The 19,913-nt window shown below is 58.3% G+C and overlaps 1 protein-coding gene across 1 annotated transcript in view; it reads left to right on the plus strand.

The window, feature by feature from the left end:
* Positions 1-19,913, plus strand: part of bmper (BMP binding endothelial regulator) — a 191,573-nt gene that overhangs the window by 129,398 nt on the left and 42,262 nt on the right. The window contains exon 11 of the mRNA XM_072468655.1: positions 3,245-3,571. Coding sequence (XP_072324756.1) covers positions 3,245-3,571 — 327 coding nt within the window. The remainder of the gene's footprint in view (positions 1-3,244; positions 3,572-19,913) is intronic.

Consider the following 19,913-nt stretch of genomic DNA (forward strand, 5'->3'; position numbering starts at 1 on the left):
GTCTGGGCGGGTGTGTGTCTGGGCGGGTGTGTGTCTGGGCGAGTGTGTGTCTGGGCGAGTGTGTGTCTGGGCGAGTGTGTGTCTGGGCGAGTGTGTGTCTGGGCTTGTGTGTGTCTGGGCTTGTGTGTGTCTGGGCGAGTGTGTGTCTGGGCTTGTGTGTGTCTGGGCTTGTGTGTGTCTGGGCGGGTGTATGTCTGGGCGGGTGTGTGTCTGGGCGGGGTGTATGTCTGGGCGGGGTGTATGTCTGGGCGGGTGTGTGTCTGGGCGGGTGTGTGTCTGGGCGAGTGTGTGTCTGGGCGAGTGTGTGTCTGGGCGAGTGTGTGTCTGGGCTTGTGTGTGTCTGGGCTTGTGTGTGTCTGGGCTTGTGTGTGTCTGGGCTTGTGTGTGTCTGGGCTTGTGTGTGTCTGGGCGGGTGTATGTCTGGGCGGGTGTGTGTCTGGGCGGGGTGTATGTCTGGGCGGGTGTGTGTCTGGGCGAGTGTGTGTCTGGGCGAGTGTGTGTCTGGGCGAGTGTGTGTCTGGGCGAGTGTGTGTCTGGGCGAGTGTGTGTCTGGGCGAGTGTGTGTCTGGGCGAGTGTGTGTCTGGGCGAGTGTGTGTCTGGGCGAGTGTGTGTCTGGGCGAGTGTGTGTCTGGGCGAGTGTGTGTCTGGGCGGGTGTGTGTCTGGGCGAGTGTGTGTCTGGGCGAGTGTGTCTGGGCGGGTGTGTGTCTGGGTTGGGTGTGTCTGGGTTGGGTGTGTCTGGGTTGGGTGTGTCTGGGCGGAGTGTGTGTCTGGGCGAGTGTGTCTGGGCGAGTGTGTCTGGGCGGGTGTGTGTCTGGGCGGGGTGTGTGTCTGGACGGGTGTGTGTCTGGGCGAGTGTGTCTGGGCGGGTGTGTGTCTGGGCTTGTGTGTGTCTGGGCGGGTGTATGTCTGGGCGGGTGTGTGTCTGGGCGGGGTGTATGTCTGGGCGGGTGTGTGTCTGGGCGAGTGTGTGTCTGGGCGAGTGTGTGTCTGGGCGAGTGTGTGTCTGGGCGAGTGTGTGTCTGGGCGAGTGTGTGTCTGGGCGAGTGTGTGTCTGGGCGAGTGTGTGTCTCGGCGAGTGTGTGTCTGGGCGAGTGTGTGTCTGGGCGAGTGTGTGTCTGGGCGAGTGTGTGTCTGGGCGAGTGTGTGTCTGGGCGAGTGTGTGTCTGGGCGAGTGTGTGTCTGGGCGAGTGTGTGTCTGGGCGGGTGTGTGTCTGGGCGAGTGTGTGTCTGGGCGAGTGTGTCTGGGCGGGTGTGTGTCTGGGTTGGGTGTGTCTGGGTTGGGTGTGTCTGGGTTGGGTGTGTCTGGGCGGAGTGTGTGTCTGGGCGAGTGTGTCTGGGCGAGTGTGTCTGGGCGGGTGTGTGTCTGGGCGGGGTGTGTGTCTGGACGAGTGTGTCTGGGCGGGTGTGTGTCTGGGCGGGGTGTGTGTCTGGGCGGGGTGAGTGTCTGGGCGGGTGTGTGTCTGGGCGGGTGTGTGTCTGGGCGGGTGTGTGTCTGGGCGGGTGTGTGTCTGGGCGGGTGTGTGTCTGGGCGGGTGTGTGTCTGGGCGGGTGTGTGTCTGGGCGAGTGTGTGTCTGGGCGAGTGTGTGTCTGGGCGAGTGTGTGTCTGGGCGAGTGTGTGTCTGGGCGGGGTGTGTGTCTGGACGGGTGTGTGTCTGGACGGGTGTGTGTCTGGGCGGGGTGAGTCTGGGCCGGGGTGAGTCTGGGCGGGTGTGTGTCTGGGCGGGTGTGTGTCTGGGCCGGGGTGTGTCTGGGCCGGGGTGTGTCTGGGCCGGGGTGTGTCTGGGCCGGGGTGTGGCCGGGGTGAGTCTGGGCCGGTGTGTGTCTGGGCCGGGGTGTGTCTGGGCCGGGGTGTGGCCGGGGTGTGTCTGGGCGGGGTGTGTCTGGGCCGGGGTGAGTCTGGGCCGGTGTGTGTCTGGGCGGGTGTGTGTCTGGGCGGGTGTGTGTCTGGGCCGGGGTCTGTCTGGGCGGGTGTGTCTGGGCCGGGTGTGTGTCTGGGCCGGGGTGTGTCTGGGCCGGGGTGTGTCTGGGCCGGTGTGTGTCTGGGCCGGGGTGAGTCTGGGCGGGTGTGTGTCTGGGCCGGGGTGAGTCTGGGCCGGGGTGTGTCTGGGCCGGGGTGTGTCTGGGCCGGGTGTGTGTCTGGGCCGGGTGTGTGTCTGGGCCGGGGTGTGTCTGGGCCGGGGTGTGTCTGGGCGGGTGTGTGTCTGGGCGGGTGTGTGTCTGGGCGGGTGTGTGTCTGGGCCGGGGTGTGTCTGGGCGAGTGTGTGTCTGGGCGGGTGTGTGTCTGGGCGAGTGTGTGTCTGGGCGGGTGTGTGTCTGGGCCGGGGTGTGTCTGGGCGGGTGTGTGTCTGGGCGGGTGTGTGTCTGGGCGAGTGTGTGTCTGGGCCGGGGTGTGGGCGGGGTGTGTCTGGGCCGGGGTGTGGCCGGGGTGTGTCTGGGCCGGGGTGTGTCTGGGCCGGGGTGTGTCTGGGCGGGGTGTGTATCTGGGCCGGGGTGTGTCTGGGCGAGTGTGTGTCTGGGCGGGTGTGTGTCTGGGCCGGGTGTGTGTCTGGGCGGGGTGTGTCTGGGCTGGGGTCTCTGCAGCAAACACTCAGGAAGGCAAACGGGATGTTGGCCTTCATTGCAACAGGACAGAAACGAGGATGTCTGTTCAGGGCCTTGATGGCATCACACCTGGAGATTTTATGTAGTTTGGTCTCCTTAGCTAAGAAAGGATAGACTTGCCGTAGAGGGAGAGCTGCGATGGGCCACCAGGCTGAATCCTGGGATGGCAAAATATTCCAGACCATCCCCTGCCCCATTTCCCCTTCCCTGCCTCTCTTTCCCCTGTCCTATCCATCTCTCATCCCTCGACACCCCTCTCAGCCACCCTTCTCTCCCATAGCACCCTCCCCTCACCCTCCGCTGCCCTTTCCTTGTCTCTTCCCCCTCCCTTAGTTTCCCCTTTACCCTCCCCCCCTCATTCAACTCCTTCTCCCCCTCCCCCGTTCCTCTCTTCCACTTTCCACCTATCTCTGTCCCGCTCTCTCTCCCGCTCTCTCTCCCGCTCCCTCTCCCGCTCCCTCTCCCGCTCCCTCTCCCGCTCTCTCTCCCGCTCTCTCTCCCGCTCTCTCTCCCGCTCCCTCTCCCGCTCTCTCTCTCCTGCTCTCTCTCCCGCTCCCTCTCCCGCTCCCTCTCCCGCTCTCTCTCCCGCTCTCTCCGTGTGTGTCGCTGATTTACTGATCCTGCGTTTGAACCTTTTCAGAGTCGGGTGTCTGCACCGTGTTTGGTGATCCTCATTACAACACATTTGATGGAACAGCCTTTAACTTTCAAGGGACCTGTCAGTATGTGTTAACCAAAGACTGCTCCAGTCTCGCCACATTCCAGGTGCTGGTGCAGAACGACGCCCGCAGAACCTTTGCCTACTCGTGGACCAAGTCCATCGAGGTGCTGTTGAGTGGGACAACTATCAGCCTCCTACAGCACCTGACGGTGAAGAAGGACGGCGTGAAGATCTCTCTACCCTACACAAACCAACAAGTCTCCATCCAGTTAGATGGCTATTTACTGAAAGTAACGACAGAGGCAGGTGAGCTGAAGAAATATTACTGATGTGTAGAAAACTCTCTCACAACCTGGAGCTCTTCACCTCACAGCCCGGTTCCCTGCGCAGCGCTCCAACTTCACAATCTTGACACAAGAATGAAAGGGGAGTGCTGCATTGTTGGAGGTGCCGCCTAGAGGGTGGGCCTTTAGATCCAGGCTCAGGTACTCGTGAGGTGGATGGAAAAGGTCCCATGGCATTATCTCAAAGAGCAGGGGATTTCTCCCCGGTTTCCGGCCAATGTTTGTTCCTCAGTCAACACCACCAAACGCAGATGTGTTGGTCAGGTTTGCTGTGGGAGCCTGTGTGACTTTCCCCACATTACAGGAATAACACATCCAAATTCAACAGCTGGAAATCGCCTGGGGTGAGCCTGAGAGTGAAAATTACCAGAAAATCCAAGTGTTTATTCAACTCGAACCTGCAGCTCCTGATAGACGGCAGAAACCCGGCCTGTGTGATAGCTGCGAGTTACAGGAGTGGAGCTGTTGTTAAGACCTGTGCGAATGTTCAATTAGTTTTAAAATAATATTTTGACAATCTGAAAGCTAATATTGTTTCACAGAGCTCAATGCTGGAACTGCTATAATAATATCTCACACACGAGAGCATGATCAGAAATTCACAACTGATTGTGGGAAGGAAGCTATTAAGGTTCAGGAGAAAACTCACTAATTTTGGCAAAAAATCAACATTATTAAAACATTTATCTCCATCTTCAGCTACTAATAAGCCTCTGTTCCTGGTGTGTAACTTCCCCTCCCCCTCTGTACCCAACTCCCCCTCTGTACCCAACTTCCCCTCCCCCTCTGTACCCAACTCCCCCTCTGTACCCAACTTCCCCTCCCCCTCTGTACCCAACTCCCCCTCTGTACCCAACTCCCCCTCTGTACCCAACTCCCCCTCCCCCTCTGTACCCAACTCCCCCTCTGTACCCAACTCCCCCTCTGTACCCAACTCCCCCTCTGTACCCAACTCCCCATACCCCTCTGTAACCAACTCCCCCTCTGTACCCAACTCCCCCTCTGTACCCAACTCCCCCTCCCCCTCTGTACCCAACTCCCCCTCCCCCTCTGTACCCAACTCCCCCTCTGTACCCAACTCCCCCTACCCCTCTGTACCCAACTCCCCCTCCCCCTCTGTACCTAACTCCCCCTCCCCCTCTGTACCCAACTCCCCCTCTGTACCCAACTCCCCCTCTGTACCCAACTCCCCCTCTGTACCTAACTCCCCCTCCCCCTCTGTACCCAACTCCCCCTCCCCCTCTGTACCCAACTCCCCCTCCCCTCTGTACCCAATTCCCCCTTCCCCTCTGTACCCAACTCCCCCTCCCCCTCTGTACCCAACTCCCCCTCCCCCTCTGTACCCAACTCCCCTTCCCCCTCTGTACCCACCTCCCCCTCTGTACCCAACTCCCCCTCCCTCTCTGTACCCAACTCCCCCTCCCCCTCTGTACCCAACTCCCCCTCCCCCTCTGTACCCAACACCCCCTTGTTACCCAACTCCCCCTCGTTACCCAACTCCCCCTCCCCCTCTGTATCCAACTCCCCCTCCCCTCTGTACCCAATTCCCCCTTCCCCTCTGTACCCAACTCCCCCTCCCCCTCTGTACCCAACTCCCCCTCCCCCTCTGTACCCAACTCCCCTTCCCCCTCTGTACCCACCTCCCCCTCTGTACCCAACTCCCCCTCCCTCTCTGTACCCAACTCCCCCTCCCCCTCTGTACCCAACTCCCCCTCCCCCTCTGTACCCAACACCCCCTTGTTACCCAACTCCCCCTCGTTACCCAACTCCCCCTCCCCCTCTGTATCCAACTCCCCCTCCCCCTCGGTACCCAACTCCGCCTCCCCCTCTGTACCCAACTCCCCCTCCCCCTCTGTACCCAACTCCCTCTCCCCCTCTGTACCGAACTCCCCCTCCCCCTCCGTACCCAACTCCCCCTCCCTCTCTGTACCCAACTCCCCCTCCCCCTCTGTACCCAACTCCCCCTCCCCCTCTGTACTCAACTCCCCTTCCCCCTCTGTACCCAACTTCACCCCACCCTCTGTACCCAACTCCCCCTCCTCCTCTGTACCCAACTCCCCCTCCCTCTCTGTACCCAACTCCCCCTCCCTCTCTGTACCCAACTCCCCCTCCCACTCTGTATCCAACTCCCCCTCTGTACCCAACTCCCCCTCCCCCTCTGTACCCAACTCCCCCTCCCCCTCGGTACCCAACTCCCCCTCCCCCTCAGTACCCAACTCCCCCTCCCTCTCTATAACCCACTCCACCTCCCCCTCTGTTACCAACTCCACCTCCCCCTCGGTACCCAACTCCCCCTCCCCTCTGTACCCAACTCCCCCTCCCTCTCTATAACCAACTCCACCTCCCCCTCTGTACCCAACTCCCCCTCCCTCTCCGTACCCAACTCCCCCTCCCCTCGGTACCCAACTCCCCCTCCCCTCTGTACCCAACTCCCCCTCCCTCTCTATAACCAACTCCACCTCCCCCTCTGTAACCAACTCCCCCTCCCCTCTGTACCCAACTCCCCCTCCCTCTCTATAACCAACTCCACCTCCCCCTCTGTATCCAACTCCCCCTCCCTCTCTATAACCAAGTCCACCTCCCCTTCTGTACCCAACTCCACCTCCTCCTCTGTATCCAACTCCACCTCCCTCTCTATAACCAACTCCACCTCCCCCTCTGTACCCAACTCCCCCTCCCTCTCTGTACCCAACTCCCCCTCCCTCTCTGTAACCAACTCCACCTCCCCCTCTGTACCCAACTCCCCCTCCCTCTCTGTACCCAACTCCCCCTCCCTCTCTGTAACCAACTCCACCTCCCCCTCTGTAACCAACTCCACCTCCTCCTCTGTATCCAACTCCCCCTCCCTCTCTATAACCAACTCCACCTCCCCCTCTGTACCCAACTCCCCCTCCCTCTCTGTACCCAACTCCCCCTCCCTCTCTGTAACCAACTCCACCTCCCCCTCTGTAACCAACTCCACCTCCTCCTCTGTATCCAACTCCCCCTCCCCCCTGTACCCAACTCCCCCTCCCCTCTCTACCCAACGCCCCCTCCCTCTCTGTACCCAACTCTCCCTCCCCCTCTGTACCCAACTCCCCCTCCCCCTCTGTACCCAACTCCCCCCCTCTCTGTACCCAACCTCCCCTCCCCCTCTGTACCCAACTCCCCCTCACTCTCTGTACCCAACTCCCCCTCCTCCTCAGTACCCAACTCCCACTCCCCCTCTGTACCCAACTCCCCCTCCCCCTCTGTACCCAACTCCCCCTCTGTACCCAACTCCCCCTCTCCCTCTGTACCCAACTCCCCCTCCCTCTCTGTACCCAACTCCCCCTCCCCCTCTGTTCCCAACACCCCCACCCCTCTGTACCCAACTCCCCCTCCCCCTCTGTACCCAACACCCCCACCCCTCTGTACCCAACTCCCGCTCCCTCTCTGTACCCAACTCCCCCTCCCTCTCTGTACCCAACTCCCCCTCCCCCTCCGTACCCAACTCCACCCCCTCTGTACCCAATTCCCCCACCCCCTCTGTACCCATCTCCCCTCCCTCTCTCTACCCAACTCCCCCTCCCCCTCTGTACCCAATTCCCCCTCCCCCTCTGTACCCAACTCCCCCTCCCCCTCTGTACCCAACTCCCCCTCCCCCTCTGTACCCAACTACCCCTCCCCCTCTGTACCCAACTACCCCTCCCCCTCTGTACCCAACTCACCCTCTGTACCCAACTCTCCCTCCCCCTCTGTACCCAACTCCCCCTCTGTACCCAGCTCCCCCTCCCTCTCTGTACCCAACTCCCCCTCCCCCTCTGGACCCAACTCCCCCTCCCTCTCTGTACCCAAGACCCCCTCCCTCTCTGTACCCAAGTCCCCCTCCCTCTCTGTACCCAACTCCCCCTCCCTCTCTGTAACCAACTCCCCCTCCCCCTCTGTACCCAACTCCCCCTCTGTACCCAACTCCCCCTCCCCCTCTGGACCCAACTCCCCCTCCCTCTCTGTACCCAAGTCCCTCTCCCTCTCTGTACCCAAGTCCCCCTCCCCCTCTGGACCCAACTCCCCCTCCCTCTCTGTACCCAAGTCCCTCTCCCTCTCTGTACCCAACTCCCCCTCCCCCTCTGTACCCAACTCCCCTCCCCCTCAGTACCCAACTGCCCCTCCCCCTCTGTACCCAACTCCACCTCCCCCTCTGTACCCAACTCCACCTCCCCCTCTGTACCCGACTCCCCCTCCCCCCTGTACCCAACACCCCCTCCCCCTCTGTACCCAACTCCCCCTCCCTCTCTGTACCCAACTCCCCCTCCCCTCTGAACCCAACTCCCCTCCCTCTCTGTACCCAACCTCCCCTCCCCCTCTGTACCCAACTCCCCCTCCCCCTCAGTACCCAACTCCCACTCCCCCTCTGTACCCAACTCCCTCTCTGTACCCAACTCCCCCTCCCCCTCTGTACCCAACTCCCCCTCACTCTCTGTACCCAACTCCCCCTCCCCCTCTGTTCCCAACTCCACCTCCCTCTCTGTACCCAACTCCCCCTCCCCCTCTGTACCCAACTCCCATTCCCCCTCAGTACCCAACTCCACCTCCCCCTCTGTACCCAACCTCCCCTCCCCCTCTGTACCCAACTCCCCCTCACTCTGTACCAAACTCCCCCTCCCTCTCTGTACCCAACTCCCCCTCCCTCTCTGTACCCAACTCCCCCTCCCTCTCTGTACCCAACTCCCCCTCCCCCTCTGTACCCAACTCCACCCCCTCTGTGCCCAATTCCCCCTCCCCCTCTGTACCCAACTCCCCTCCCTCTCTGTACCCAACTCCCCCTCCCCCTCTGTACCCAATTCCCCCTCACTCTCTGTACCCAACTCCCCCTCCCCCTCTGTACCTAACTCCCCCTCCCGCTCTGTACCCAACTCCCCCTCCCCCTCTGTACCCAATTCCCCCTCCCCCTCTGTACCCACCTCCCCCTCCCCCTCTGTACCCAACTCCCCCTCCCCCTCTGTACCCAATTCCCCCTCACTCTCTGTACCCAACTCCCCCTCCCCCTCTGTACCTAACTCCCCCTCCCCCTCTGTACCCAATTCCCCCTCACACTCTGTACCCAACTCACCCTCCCTCTCTGTACACAACTCCCCCTCCCTCTCTGAACCCAACTCCCCCTCCCTCTCTGTACCCATGTCCCCCTCCCTCTCTGTACCCAACTCCACCTCCTCCTCTGTATCCAACTCCCCCTCCCCCCCTGTACCCAACTCCCCCTCCCCTCTATACCCAACTCCCCCTACCCCTCTGTACCCAACTTCCCTCCCCCTGTGTACCCAACTCCCCCTCTAACCAACGCCCCTTCCCTCTCTGATACCAACCCTCCCTCCCTCTCTGTACCCAACACCCCCTCCCCCTCTGTACCCAACTCCCCCTCCCCCTCTGTACCCAACTCCCCTCCCTCTCTGTACCCAACCTCCCCTCCCCCTCTGTACCCAACTCCCCCTCACTCTCTGTACCCAACTCCCCCTCCCCCTCAGTGCCCAACTCCCTCTCCCCCTCTGTACCGAACTCCCCCTCTGTACCCAACTCCCCCTCTCCCTCTGTACCCAACTCCCCCTCCCTCTCTGTACCCATCTCCCCCTCCCCCTCTGTTCCCAACTCCACCTCCCTCTCTGTGCCCAACTCCCCCTCCCCCTCTGTACCCAACTCACCCACCCCTCTGTACCCAACTCCCCTCCCCCTCTGTCCCCAACTCCCCCTCCCCCTCTGTACCCAACTCCCCCTCTGTACCCAACTCCCCTCCCTCTCTGTTCCCAACTCCCCCTCCCCCTCTGTACCCAACACCCCTTCACTCTCTGTACCCAACTCCCCCTCCCCCTCTGAACCTAACTCCCCCTCCCCCTCTGTACCCAACTCCCCCTCCCCCTCTGTACCCAACTCCCCCTCCCCCTCTGTACCCAATTCCCCCTCCCCTCTGTACCCAACTCCCCCTCCCCCTCTGTACCCAATTCCCCCTCCCTCTCTGTACCCATCTCCCCCTCCCCCTCTGTACCCAACTTCCCCTCCCCCTCTGTACCCAACTCCCCCTCCCTCTCTGTACCCATCTCCCCCTCCCTCTCTGTACCCAACTCCCCCTCACCCTCTGTACCCAACTCCCCCTCCCTCTCTGTACCCAACTCCCCCTCCCTCTCTGTACACAACTCCCCCTCCCTCTCTGAACCCAACTCCCCCTCCCTCTCTGTACCCATGTCCCCCTCCCTCTCTGTACCCAAGTCCCCCTCCCCCTCTGTACCAACTCCACCTCCCCCTCTGTACCCAACTCCCCCTCCCCCTCTGTACCCAACTCCCCCTCCCCTCTGTACCCAACACCCCCTCCCCCTCTGTACCCAACTCCCCCTCCCCCTCTGTACCCAACTCTCCCTCCCCCCTGTACCCAACTCCCCCTCCCCCTCTGTACCCAACTCCCCCTCCCCCTCTGTACCCAACCTTCCCTCCCCCTCTGTAACCAACTCCACCTCCTCCTCTGTATCCAACTCCCCCTCCCCCCCTGTACCCAACTCCCCCTCCCCTCTATACCCAACTCCCCCTACCCCTCTGTACCCAACTTCCCTCCCCCTGTGTACCCAACTCCCCCTCTACCCAACGCCCCTTCCCTCTCTGATACCAACCCTCCCTCCCTCTCTACCCAACTCCCCCTCCCCCTCTGTACCCAACTCCCCCTCCCCCTCTGTACCCAACTCCCCTCCCTCTCTGTACCCAACCTCCCCTCCCCCTCTGTACCCAACTCCCCCTCACTCTCTGTACCCAACTCCCCCTCCCCCTCAGTGCCCAACTCCCTCTCCCCCTCTGTACCCAACTCCCCCTCTGTACCCAACTCGCCCTCTCCCTCTGTACCCAACTCCCCCTCCCTCTCTGTACCCATCTCCCCCTCCCCCTCTGTTCCCAACTCCACCTCCCTCTCTGTACCCAACTCCCCCTCCCCCTCTGTACCCAACTCACCCACCCCTCTGTACCCAACTCCCCTCCCCCTCTGTCCCCAACTCCCCCTCCCTCTCTGTACCCAACTCCCCCTCCCCCTCTGTACCCAACTCCCCTCCCTCTCTGTTCCCAACTCCCCCTCTGTACCCAACTCCCCTTCACTCTCTGTACCCAACTCCCCCTCCCCCTCTGAACCTAACTCCCCCTCCCCCTCTGTACCCAACTCCCCCTCCCCCTCTGTACCCAACTCCCACTCCCCCTCAGTACCCAATTCCCCCTCCCCTCTGTACCCAACTCCCCCTCCCCCTCTGTACCCAATTCCCCCTCCCTCTCTACCCATCTCCCCCTCTGTACCCAACTCCCCCTCCCTCTCTGTACCCATCTCCCCCTCTCTGTACCCAACTCCCCCTCACCCTCTGTACCTAACTCCCCCTTCCCCTCTGTACCCAACTCCCCCTCCCCCTCTGTACCCAACTCCCCCTCCCTCTCTGTACCCATCTCCCCCTCCCCCTCTGTTCCCAACTCCACCTCCCTCTCTGTACCCAACTCCCCCTCCCCCTCTGTACCCAACTCCCCCTCCCCCTCTGGACCCAACTCCCCCTCCCTCTCTGTACCCAAGTCCCCCTCCCTCTCTGTACCCAAGTCCCCCTCCCTCTCTGTACCCAACTCCCCCTTCCTCTCTGTACCCAAGTCCCCCTCCCCCTCTGTACCCAACTCCACCTCCCCCTCTGTACCCAACTCCCCCTCCCCCTCTGTACCCAACTCCACCTCCCCCTCTGTACCCAACTCCCCCCCCCTCTCTGTAACCAACTCCACCTCCCCCTCTGTAACCAACTCCACCTCCTCCTCAGTATCCAACTCCCCCTCCCCCCCCTGTACCTAACTCCCCCTCCCCTCTATACCTAACTCCCCCTCCCCCTCTGTACCCAACTCCCTCTCTACCCAACGCCCCCTCCCTCTCTGATCCCAACCCTCCCTCCCTCTCTGTACCAACTCCCCCTCCCCCTCTGTACCCAACTCCCCCTCCCCCTCTGTCCCCAACTCCCCTCCCTCTCTGTACCCAACCTCCCCTCCCCCTCTGTACCCAACTCCCCCTCCCCCTCTGTACCCAACTCCCTCTCCCCCTCTGTACCCAACTCCCCCTCTGTACCCAACTCCCCCTCTCCCTCTGTACCCAACTCCCCCTCCCTCTCTGTACCCATCTCCCCCTCCCCCCCTGTTCCCAACTCCACCTCCCTCTCTGTACCCAACTCCCCCTCCCCCTCTGTACCCAACTCCCCCACCCCTCTGTACCCAACTCCCCTCCCCCTCTGTACCCAACTCCCCCTCCCTCTCTGTACCCAACTCCCCCTCCCCCTCTGTACCCAACTCCACCCCCTCTGTACCCAATTCCCCCTCCCCCTCTGTACCCAACTCCCCTCCCTCTCTGTTCCCAACTCCCCCTCCCCCTCTGTACCCAACTCCCCTTCACTCTCTGTACCCAACTCCCCCTCCCCCTCTGAACCTAACTCCCCCTCCCCCTCTGTACCCAACTCCCCCTCCCCCTCTGTACCCAACTCCCCCTCCCCCTCTGTACCCAATTCCCCCTCCCCTCTGTACCCAACTCCCCCTCCCCCTCTGTACCCAATTCCCCCTCCCTCTCTGTACCCATCTCCCCCTCCCCCTCTGTACCCAACTCCCCCTCACTCTCTGTACCCAACTCCCCCTCCCCCTCTGTACCTAACTCCCCCTCCCTCTCTGTACCCAACTCCCCCTCCCTCTCTGTACCCATCTCCCCCTCCCCCTCTGTTCCCAACTCCACCTCCCTCTCTGTACCCAACTCCCCCTCCCCCTCTGTTCCCAACTCCACCTCCCTCTCTGTACCCAACTCCCCCTCCCTCTCTGTACCCAAGTCCCCCTCCCTCTCTGTACCCAACTCCCCCTCCCCTCTGGACCCAACTCCCCCTCCCTCTCTGTACCCAACTCCACCTCCCCCTCTGTACCCAACTCCACCTCCCTCTCTGATCCCAACTCCACTTCCCTCTCTGTACCCAACTCCCCCTCCCCCTCTGTACCCAACTCCCCCTCTGTACCCAACTCCCCCTCCCCCTCTGTACCCAACTCCCCCTCCCCCTCTGTACCCAACTCCGCCTCCCCCTCTGTACCCAACTCCGCCTCTTATTACAATCCAGACCAGACCCCAACATTTGCTAGGAGACCGGACAGGAACCCCAATCACTTTGTTTGAAACTTTTAAGACTGTGAGGAAATGATTCTTCACTCCAGGAGTGACTGCACGTGCAAATGGGGATATGGATTATTAAAACAAACTTTATTACTAACACAGTCTTATACTAAAGTAGCATCACAGAAATATAGCTTACAATTATCAGTTAACAATGCTTAACAATAAAATGAAACAGTTTTACTCCTTTTTCTCCAATCAAGCAAACAAGCAAAACCCATCACAGGACAAAAAACACTTTTAAATAAAGTTAGCAAACACAGGATTATTTGCCATCCTCGGGATAAAGAATTCCTTTAAAAGACTGCTTGGAGAGAGAGGGAGAGTTCCTGTCAGGAAACAGCCTGCAGATTCTTGTCTGTGTCAGACTACTGTTCAACCTGACCGCCTTTTGCAGAAGCTGTTGTTCAGCTCACAGCTTCCAGAGAACTCACCAACACAGCTACCTGCTAGAGACCTGATACAGACCTGGCTCCTCCCATTAATTACATCATCCACATTCCACCCAAATCCCATGGCCTACTTGCTTAAGTTTAAGGACAATGTCTCTAATTATCTTCTCCCCAGAAATCACAACAAAACCACGGCATGACCTGAAATAACAACAATCTCATTTTTATGACATCTTAATTTTATCTTCTGCAGCCACTGAGTCTGTCTTTCTTTTAAACCAAGATTTTTCTATAAATATTGCTGCAGCAGATATATACACATCCTAACCCTGGCGTTTAAATCCATAACTGCACCCAATACATATAACACAACATATAGAATCATAGAGTCATAGGTTTTACAGCACAGAAGGAGGCCCTTCTGTCCATTGCGTCCATGCTGGCCATCAAGCACCTATCTATTCTAATCTAATTTCCCAGCACATGGCCGCAGCTTTGTATTGTGTGGCATTTCAAGTCTCATGTAAATACTTCCTTGCCCAACTCACTCATCCCCATGTCCAATCCACCTTTACCCATGTGTCTGACTTTGCGTCTAATTTGCTGCCTGGCCTCCTTCTCCCTTGACCTGGAAATCCTGTGTTTGTCTGGTGTTGTTCTGGGGAGTCATTCATTTCAGCCGGGTCTGAGGAATGTTGGCTGTACATTAACCCCGCTGATCGATACATTGAGCGTGCTGTCCTCTTGAGCTGTTGGCCCTTCAGCCACCCACCCATTCCCAACCCCCTTCCTCCAGGTTTTATGCACCTCTGTTTTCTTGACTAGAATTAACACAGGAGGTAGTTCTGCTGCTGAAATGGTAACAGGTTTTTACATTTACAGCAGATGCTGGAGGTTTAGAATCTAAACAATTGTCGTAGGGGTGTGTGAGCTGCTGACGTTAATGCCAAACGCAACAGATGTTTAAATTGAGCCACACAATCAAATTACATGAGGGGCGTCATTCTCCGACCCCCCGCCGGGTCGGAGAATGGCCGTTGGCCGCCGTGAATCCCGCCCCCGCCCCCGCTGAAGTCTCCGGTACCGGAGATTGGGCGGGGGCGGGAATCGGGCCGCGCCGGTTGGCGGGACCCCCCGCTGGATTCTCCGGATGGGCCGAAGTCCCGCCCAGGAATTGCCTGTCCCGCCGACGTAAATCAAAGCTGGTATTTACCGACGGGACCAGGCGGCGTGGGCGGGCTCCGGGGTCCTGGGGGGGGGCGCGGGGCGATCTGGCCCCGGGGGGTGCCCCCACGGTGGCCTGGCCCGCGATCGGGGCCCACCGATCCGCGGGCGTGCCTGTGCCGTGGGGGCACTCTTTCCCTTCCGCCTCCGCCACGGCCTCCACCATGGCGGAGGCGGAAGAGACTCTCCCCACTGCGCATGTGCGGGAAACTTTCATCGGCCGCTGACGCTCCCGCGCATGCGCCGCATTCCCGCGCCAGCTGGCGGGGCAATAAACGCCATTTCCGCCAGCTGGCGAGGCGGAAGTCCCTCCGGCGTCGGCCTAGCCCCTCAATGTTGGGGCTCGGCCCCCAAAGATGCGGAGCCTTCCGCACCTTTGGGCCGGCGCGATGCCCGTCTGATTGGCGCCGTCTTTGGCGCCAGTCGGCGGACATCGCGCCGTTGGGGGAGAATTTCGCCCGAGGTATTTTCACAACCTTGCCCCTCTAGCCTCACTCGTCTCTATCTCTGTCAGCTCACCCCGTCCCACAACTCTCGGTGATCTTTGTACCCCTCTAACTGGGACCGCTTCAGGATTCCTGATTTTGATCACTTTGGCATCGATGGCCATGTCTTCCATCATCTCGGCACCAAGCTTTGGAATTCCCTCCATACACCCATCTCACTCTCCCGTTTCAAGACGCTCCTTACCGTTGATCATCTGTCCCTAATATCTCCTTCCCTGGATCACGCCTTGCTTGATAATCACTCCTACGAAGCACCTTGGGACATTTTACCATGTCAAAGGCACTATATAAATGCAGATGTCAAACTCATGGATTCTCGAAGTGAGAGAAAAGGGAAAGGTATTGATCTGTTTTGTCTGGGTTTAAAGTCCATGTGAATCATTGAGAAAGAGCCTTTTGCAGTTAAGCTGATTGTACTGTCAGTCAGATTGGCAGCGTCCTGTCAATACGGCACCATCGTCTTTTCCCATTTCCCTCCATCCTGTAGCTGCTTCATCAAGCTGGCGTTCGGATTCTCGGGCCTTCAGCACAAACGGCCCAGAAAGACACCCCCCCCCCCCGTCCCACTCTTCAGGAGACCCGATCTTCACAACCAAATAACCCAGCAAAGTCCAGTCACGGGCAAAGGAGATGAATGTCCAACTGGGATTAGCAAGTATTCTAACCTCCAGGAGGATCATGGGGAACAATCATTGATCTCCCTGTGGGATTCATGGAATACGAGCTCCCCAGGTTGGGGGCGGGGGCTAGTTAAGGCCGGGGATAAAAGAAGGCCCAACGCGGGGCCTGGTCAGATCTACCACCCAGCACAGTCTGCACTGGGAGGGAGATGCTGTGTAAAGTATAACTTGTATACATGTAAATAAATTCACCTTTGTTGTGACAGCTTCCTTATGAGTTATTGTGCAAAGGAAGTGGGGACCTCAATCCTTCCAACCATCCACAGGAGAGAATATTTAACCTCCTCTTGGCTGGGGGAATCTACACTCCGAGGGTGTTAAGTAGTTACTGAGCTTGGGTACGAATCAGGAGAGAGAGAGAGAAAGAAAAAATCCAACCACAATGTTATTTAAATACAGGGGCTACATAATACTCAAGTGGAAAAGGAAACTTGGTTTGTTTCAAACAAAATATTGGGTTTCCTTCCAAAAGAGGAAGATTTGGCAATGTGGATCTCAAAGTTTAAACAATACAGCAGAGATAATGGATGATGTTAAAATGAAAAAAGACAGAGTATGGCTAAGTAACCCTGACAAATTAATCTTTTGCGATAACTTCACCCTTCCCAGAGAGTGGATTCTGTCGGGGATTATCCCGCTGTACAATCGTCCAAACTCAGGGATACCCATAAAGTAATCTGTCCAACAGAGACACTTCCATTCAGCACAGCGGAGGGGCGGAGGATATTTCACGAGTTGGAACTCTTCCTTTGCAGATATTTATTTAAGTTTTAACTAAATATAAATTACCTCAAGGATTAAGTGGTCACCATTTTGAAGTGACTGTTATTATTCAAATAGTGTCACCCACTCACACAGCAATCCCTCATCTCTGGAATCTCCCCGTCACATCAATCTCAGAGATATCTGCATTCCTCCGAACCTGAACTCTGGATTTTAATCGTCCTCCAGTACTGCTGCTTCCTTCAGTTTAAACTTCCAACCAATTCGTTCAGGATCTTTCAGGAAATCTTTCTGCTCGAGCACTCAGCTATTCCCAGCCCCGACTTCCCATGCTTGCTCAGGAAAAGTTAGATCGACGCACCCGTCTGAACCATTCAATTTATCAATCTGACGACACGCTGCTGAAGTGTCAAAATCAACAGTTGTTTTATCCAAATCAGATTAAGATTGGCCAGGAGAATCAGGTATCAGAGTGAGAGAGAGGGAGAGTAACAGAATTGGGGAGAGAGAGAAAGAGGCAGAGAGAGGAACAGAGAATGGAACTGAGAAAGACAAAGCCACAAAGGCAAGACCAAAAAAGGTGATGGAGAAATCGAGTGAACGACCTTGTTATTGGGGAAGGGGGCAGGAGGAGGGGCTCGGTCTACAGTTTGGGCTGTGGTTGTGGATGTCTCAATTGAAGAATCCGGGGATTTGCCATTTTCCGAGGGGGCGTGGTGCCCAGGCTCCGGCTCTGAGAGGAGGATGTGGTCACTAAAGGAAGGGCAGGATGGACAGTGGGCTATAAATGGTGGAACATTAGCAGAGAGTTGGAGCCATCATGTCCTGTCCCTGGCTTTCACTAACATTCAAGCTTGTCAACAGCTCCAGGTTCCAATGTGATAGAGGATAAAATCTAACGGGATTTTACTGGATCTTAATAAGCACAACCAGCCCAGGATCAGATTAGTGACAAGTGTAATCATTGTTCTAATAGCGAGAACGCAGCAGCAAGATTCAAAAACAGCAACAACACAAATCTTCAAATCATCTGTTTTTGTGATGTTGGCTGAGGAACAAAGGTTGCCCAGTACATTGGGGAGGGGGAGAGGGAACTGCCTCCCACACCCCGCAGGCCCCGCTCTTCTACCAAATAGTTCCCGCAGAGTTTTCCATCTACCCTGAAAAGCCACACACGCCCTTCCTATGATAGTTCATCTAAAATCACCCTCTGACAGTGCGGCACTCCTTCAGTACTGACCCTCTGACAGTGCGGCACTCCCTCAGTACTGACCCTCTGACAGTGCGGCACTCCCTCAGTACTGACCCTCTGACAGTGCGGCACTTCCTCAGTACTGACCCTCTGACAGTGCGGCACTCCCTCAGTACTGACCCTCTGACAGTGCGGCACTCCCTCAGTACTGACCCTCTGACAGTGCGGCACTCCCTCAGTACTGACCCTCTGACAGTGCGGCACTCCCTCAGTACTGACCCTCTGACAGTGCGGCACTTCCTCAGTACTGACCCTCTGACAGTGCGGCACTCCCTCAGTACTGACCCTCTGACAGTGCGGCACTCCCTCAGTACTGACCCTCTGACAGTGCGGCACTGCCTCAGTACTGACCCTCTGACAGTGCGGCACTCCCTCAGTACTGACCCTCTGACAGTGCAGCACTCCCACAGTACTGAACCTTTGACAGTTCGGCACTCCCTCAGTACTGATCCTCTGACAGTGCAGCACTACCTCAGTACTGACCATCTGACAGTGCGGCGCTCCCTCAGTACTGACCCTCTGACAGTGCAGCACTCCCTCAGTACTGACCCTCTGACAGTGCGGCACTCCCTCAGTACTGACCTTCTGACAGTGCAGCACTCCCTCAGTACTGACCCTCTGACAGTGCAGCACTCCCTCAGTACTGACCCTCTGACAGTGCTGCACTCCCTCAGTACTGACCCTTTGACAGTGCAGCGCTCCCTCAGTACTGACCCTCTGACAGTGCAGCACTCCCTCAGTACTGACCCTCTGACAGTGCGGCACTCCCTCAGTACTGACCTTCTGACAGTGCAGCACTCCCTCAGTACTGACCCTCTGATAGTGCTGCACTCCCTCAGTACTGACCCTCTGACAGTGCAGCACTCGCTCAGTACTAACCCTCTGACAGTGCAGCACTCCCTCAGTACTGACCCTCTGACAGTGCGGCACTCCCTCAGTACTGCCCTCTGACAGTGCAGCACTCACTCAGTACTGACACTCTGACAGTGCTGCACTCCCTCAGTACTGACCCTCTGACAGTGCGGCACTCCCTCAGTCTTTACCCTCTGACAGTGCGGCACTCCCTCAGTACTGACCCTCTGACAGTGCGGCACTCCCTCAGTACTGACCCTCTGACAGTGCGACACTCCCTCAGTACTGACCCTCTGACAGTGCGGCACTCCCTCAGTACTGCCCTCTGACAGTGCAGCACTCACTCAGTACTGACACTCTGACAGTGCAGCACTCCCTCAGTACTGACCCTCTGACAGTGCGGCACTCCCTCAGTATTTACCCTCTGACAGTGCGGCACTCCCTCAGTACTGAGCCTCTGACAGTGCGGCACTCCCTCAGTACTGACCCTCTGACAGTGCGGCACTCCCTCAGTACTGACACTCTGACAGTGCAGCACTCCCTCAGTACTGACCCTCTGACAGTGCGGCACTCCCTCAGTACTGACCCTCTGACAGTGCGGCACTCCCTCAGTGCTGACTCTCTGACAGTGCGGCACTCCCTCAGTACTGACCCTCTGACAGTGCAGCACTCCCTCAGTACTGACCCTCTGATAGTGCAGCATTCCCTCAATACTGACCCACTGACAGTGCGGCTCTCCCTCAGTACTGATCCTCTGACAGTGCAGCACTCCCTCAGCACTGACCCTCTGACAGTGCGTCACTCCCTCAGTACTGAACCTCTGACAGTGCAGCACTCCCTCAGTACTGACCCTCTGACAGTGCAGCACTCCCTCAGCATTGACTCTCCGACTGTGCGTCACTCCCTCAGTACTGACCCTCTGACAGTGCGTCACTCCCTCAGTACTGACCCTCTGACAGTGCAGCAATTCCTCAGTACTGACCCTCTGACAGTGCAGCACTCCCTCAGTACTGACCCTCTGACAGTGCAGCATTCCCTCAATACTGACCCACTGACAGTGCGTCACTCCCTCAGTACTGACCCTCTGACAGTGCAGCAATTCCTCAGTACTGACCCTCTGACAGTGCAGCACTCCCTCAGTACTGAACCTCTGACAGTGCAGCACTCCCTCAGTACTGAACCTCTGACAGTGCAGCACTCCCTCAGTACTGATCCTCTGACAGTGCAGCACGCCCTCAGCATTGATTCTCTGACAGTGCGTCACTCCCTCAGCACTGACCCTCTGACAGTGCAGCACTCCCTCAGTACTGACCCTCTGACAGTGCAGCACTCCCTCAGCATTGACTCTCCGACTGTGCGTCACTCCCTCAGTACTGACCCTCTGACAGTGCGTCACTCCCTCAGTACTGACCCTCTGACAGTGCAGCAATTCCTCAGTACTGACCCTCTGACAGTGCAGCACTCCCTCAGTACTGACCCTCTGACAGTGCAGCATTCCCTCAATACTGACCCACTGACAGTGCGTCACTC

The sequence above is a fragment of the Scyliorhinus torazame genome, chromosome 11 (assembly GCF_047496885.1).
Source record: "Scyliorhinus torazame isolate Kashiwa2021f chromosome 11, sScyTor2.1, whole genome shotgun sequence".
NCBI classification, from domain to species: domain Eukaryota; kingdom Metazoa; phylum Chordata; class Chondrichthyes; order Carcharhiniformes; family Scyliorhinidae; genus Scyliorhinus; species Scyliorhinus torazame.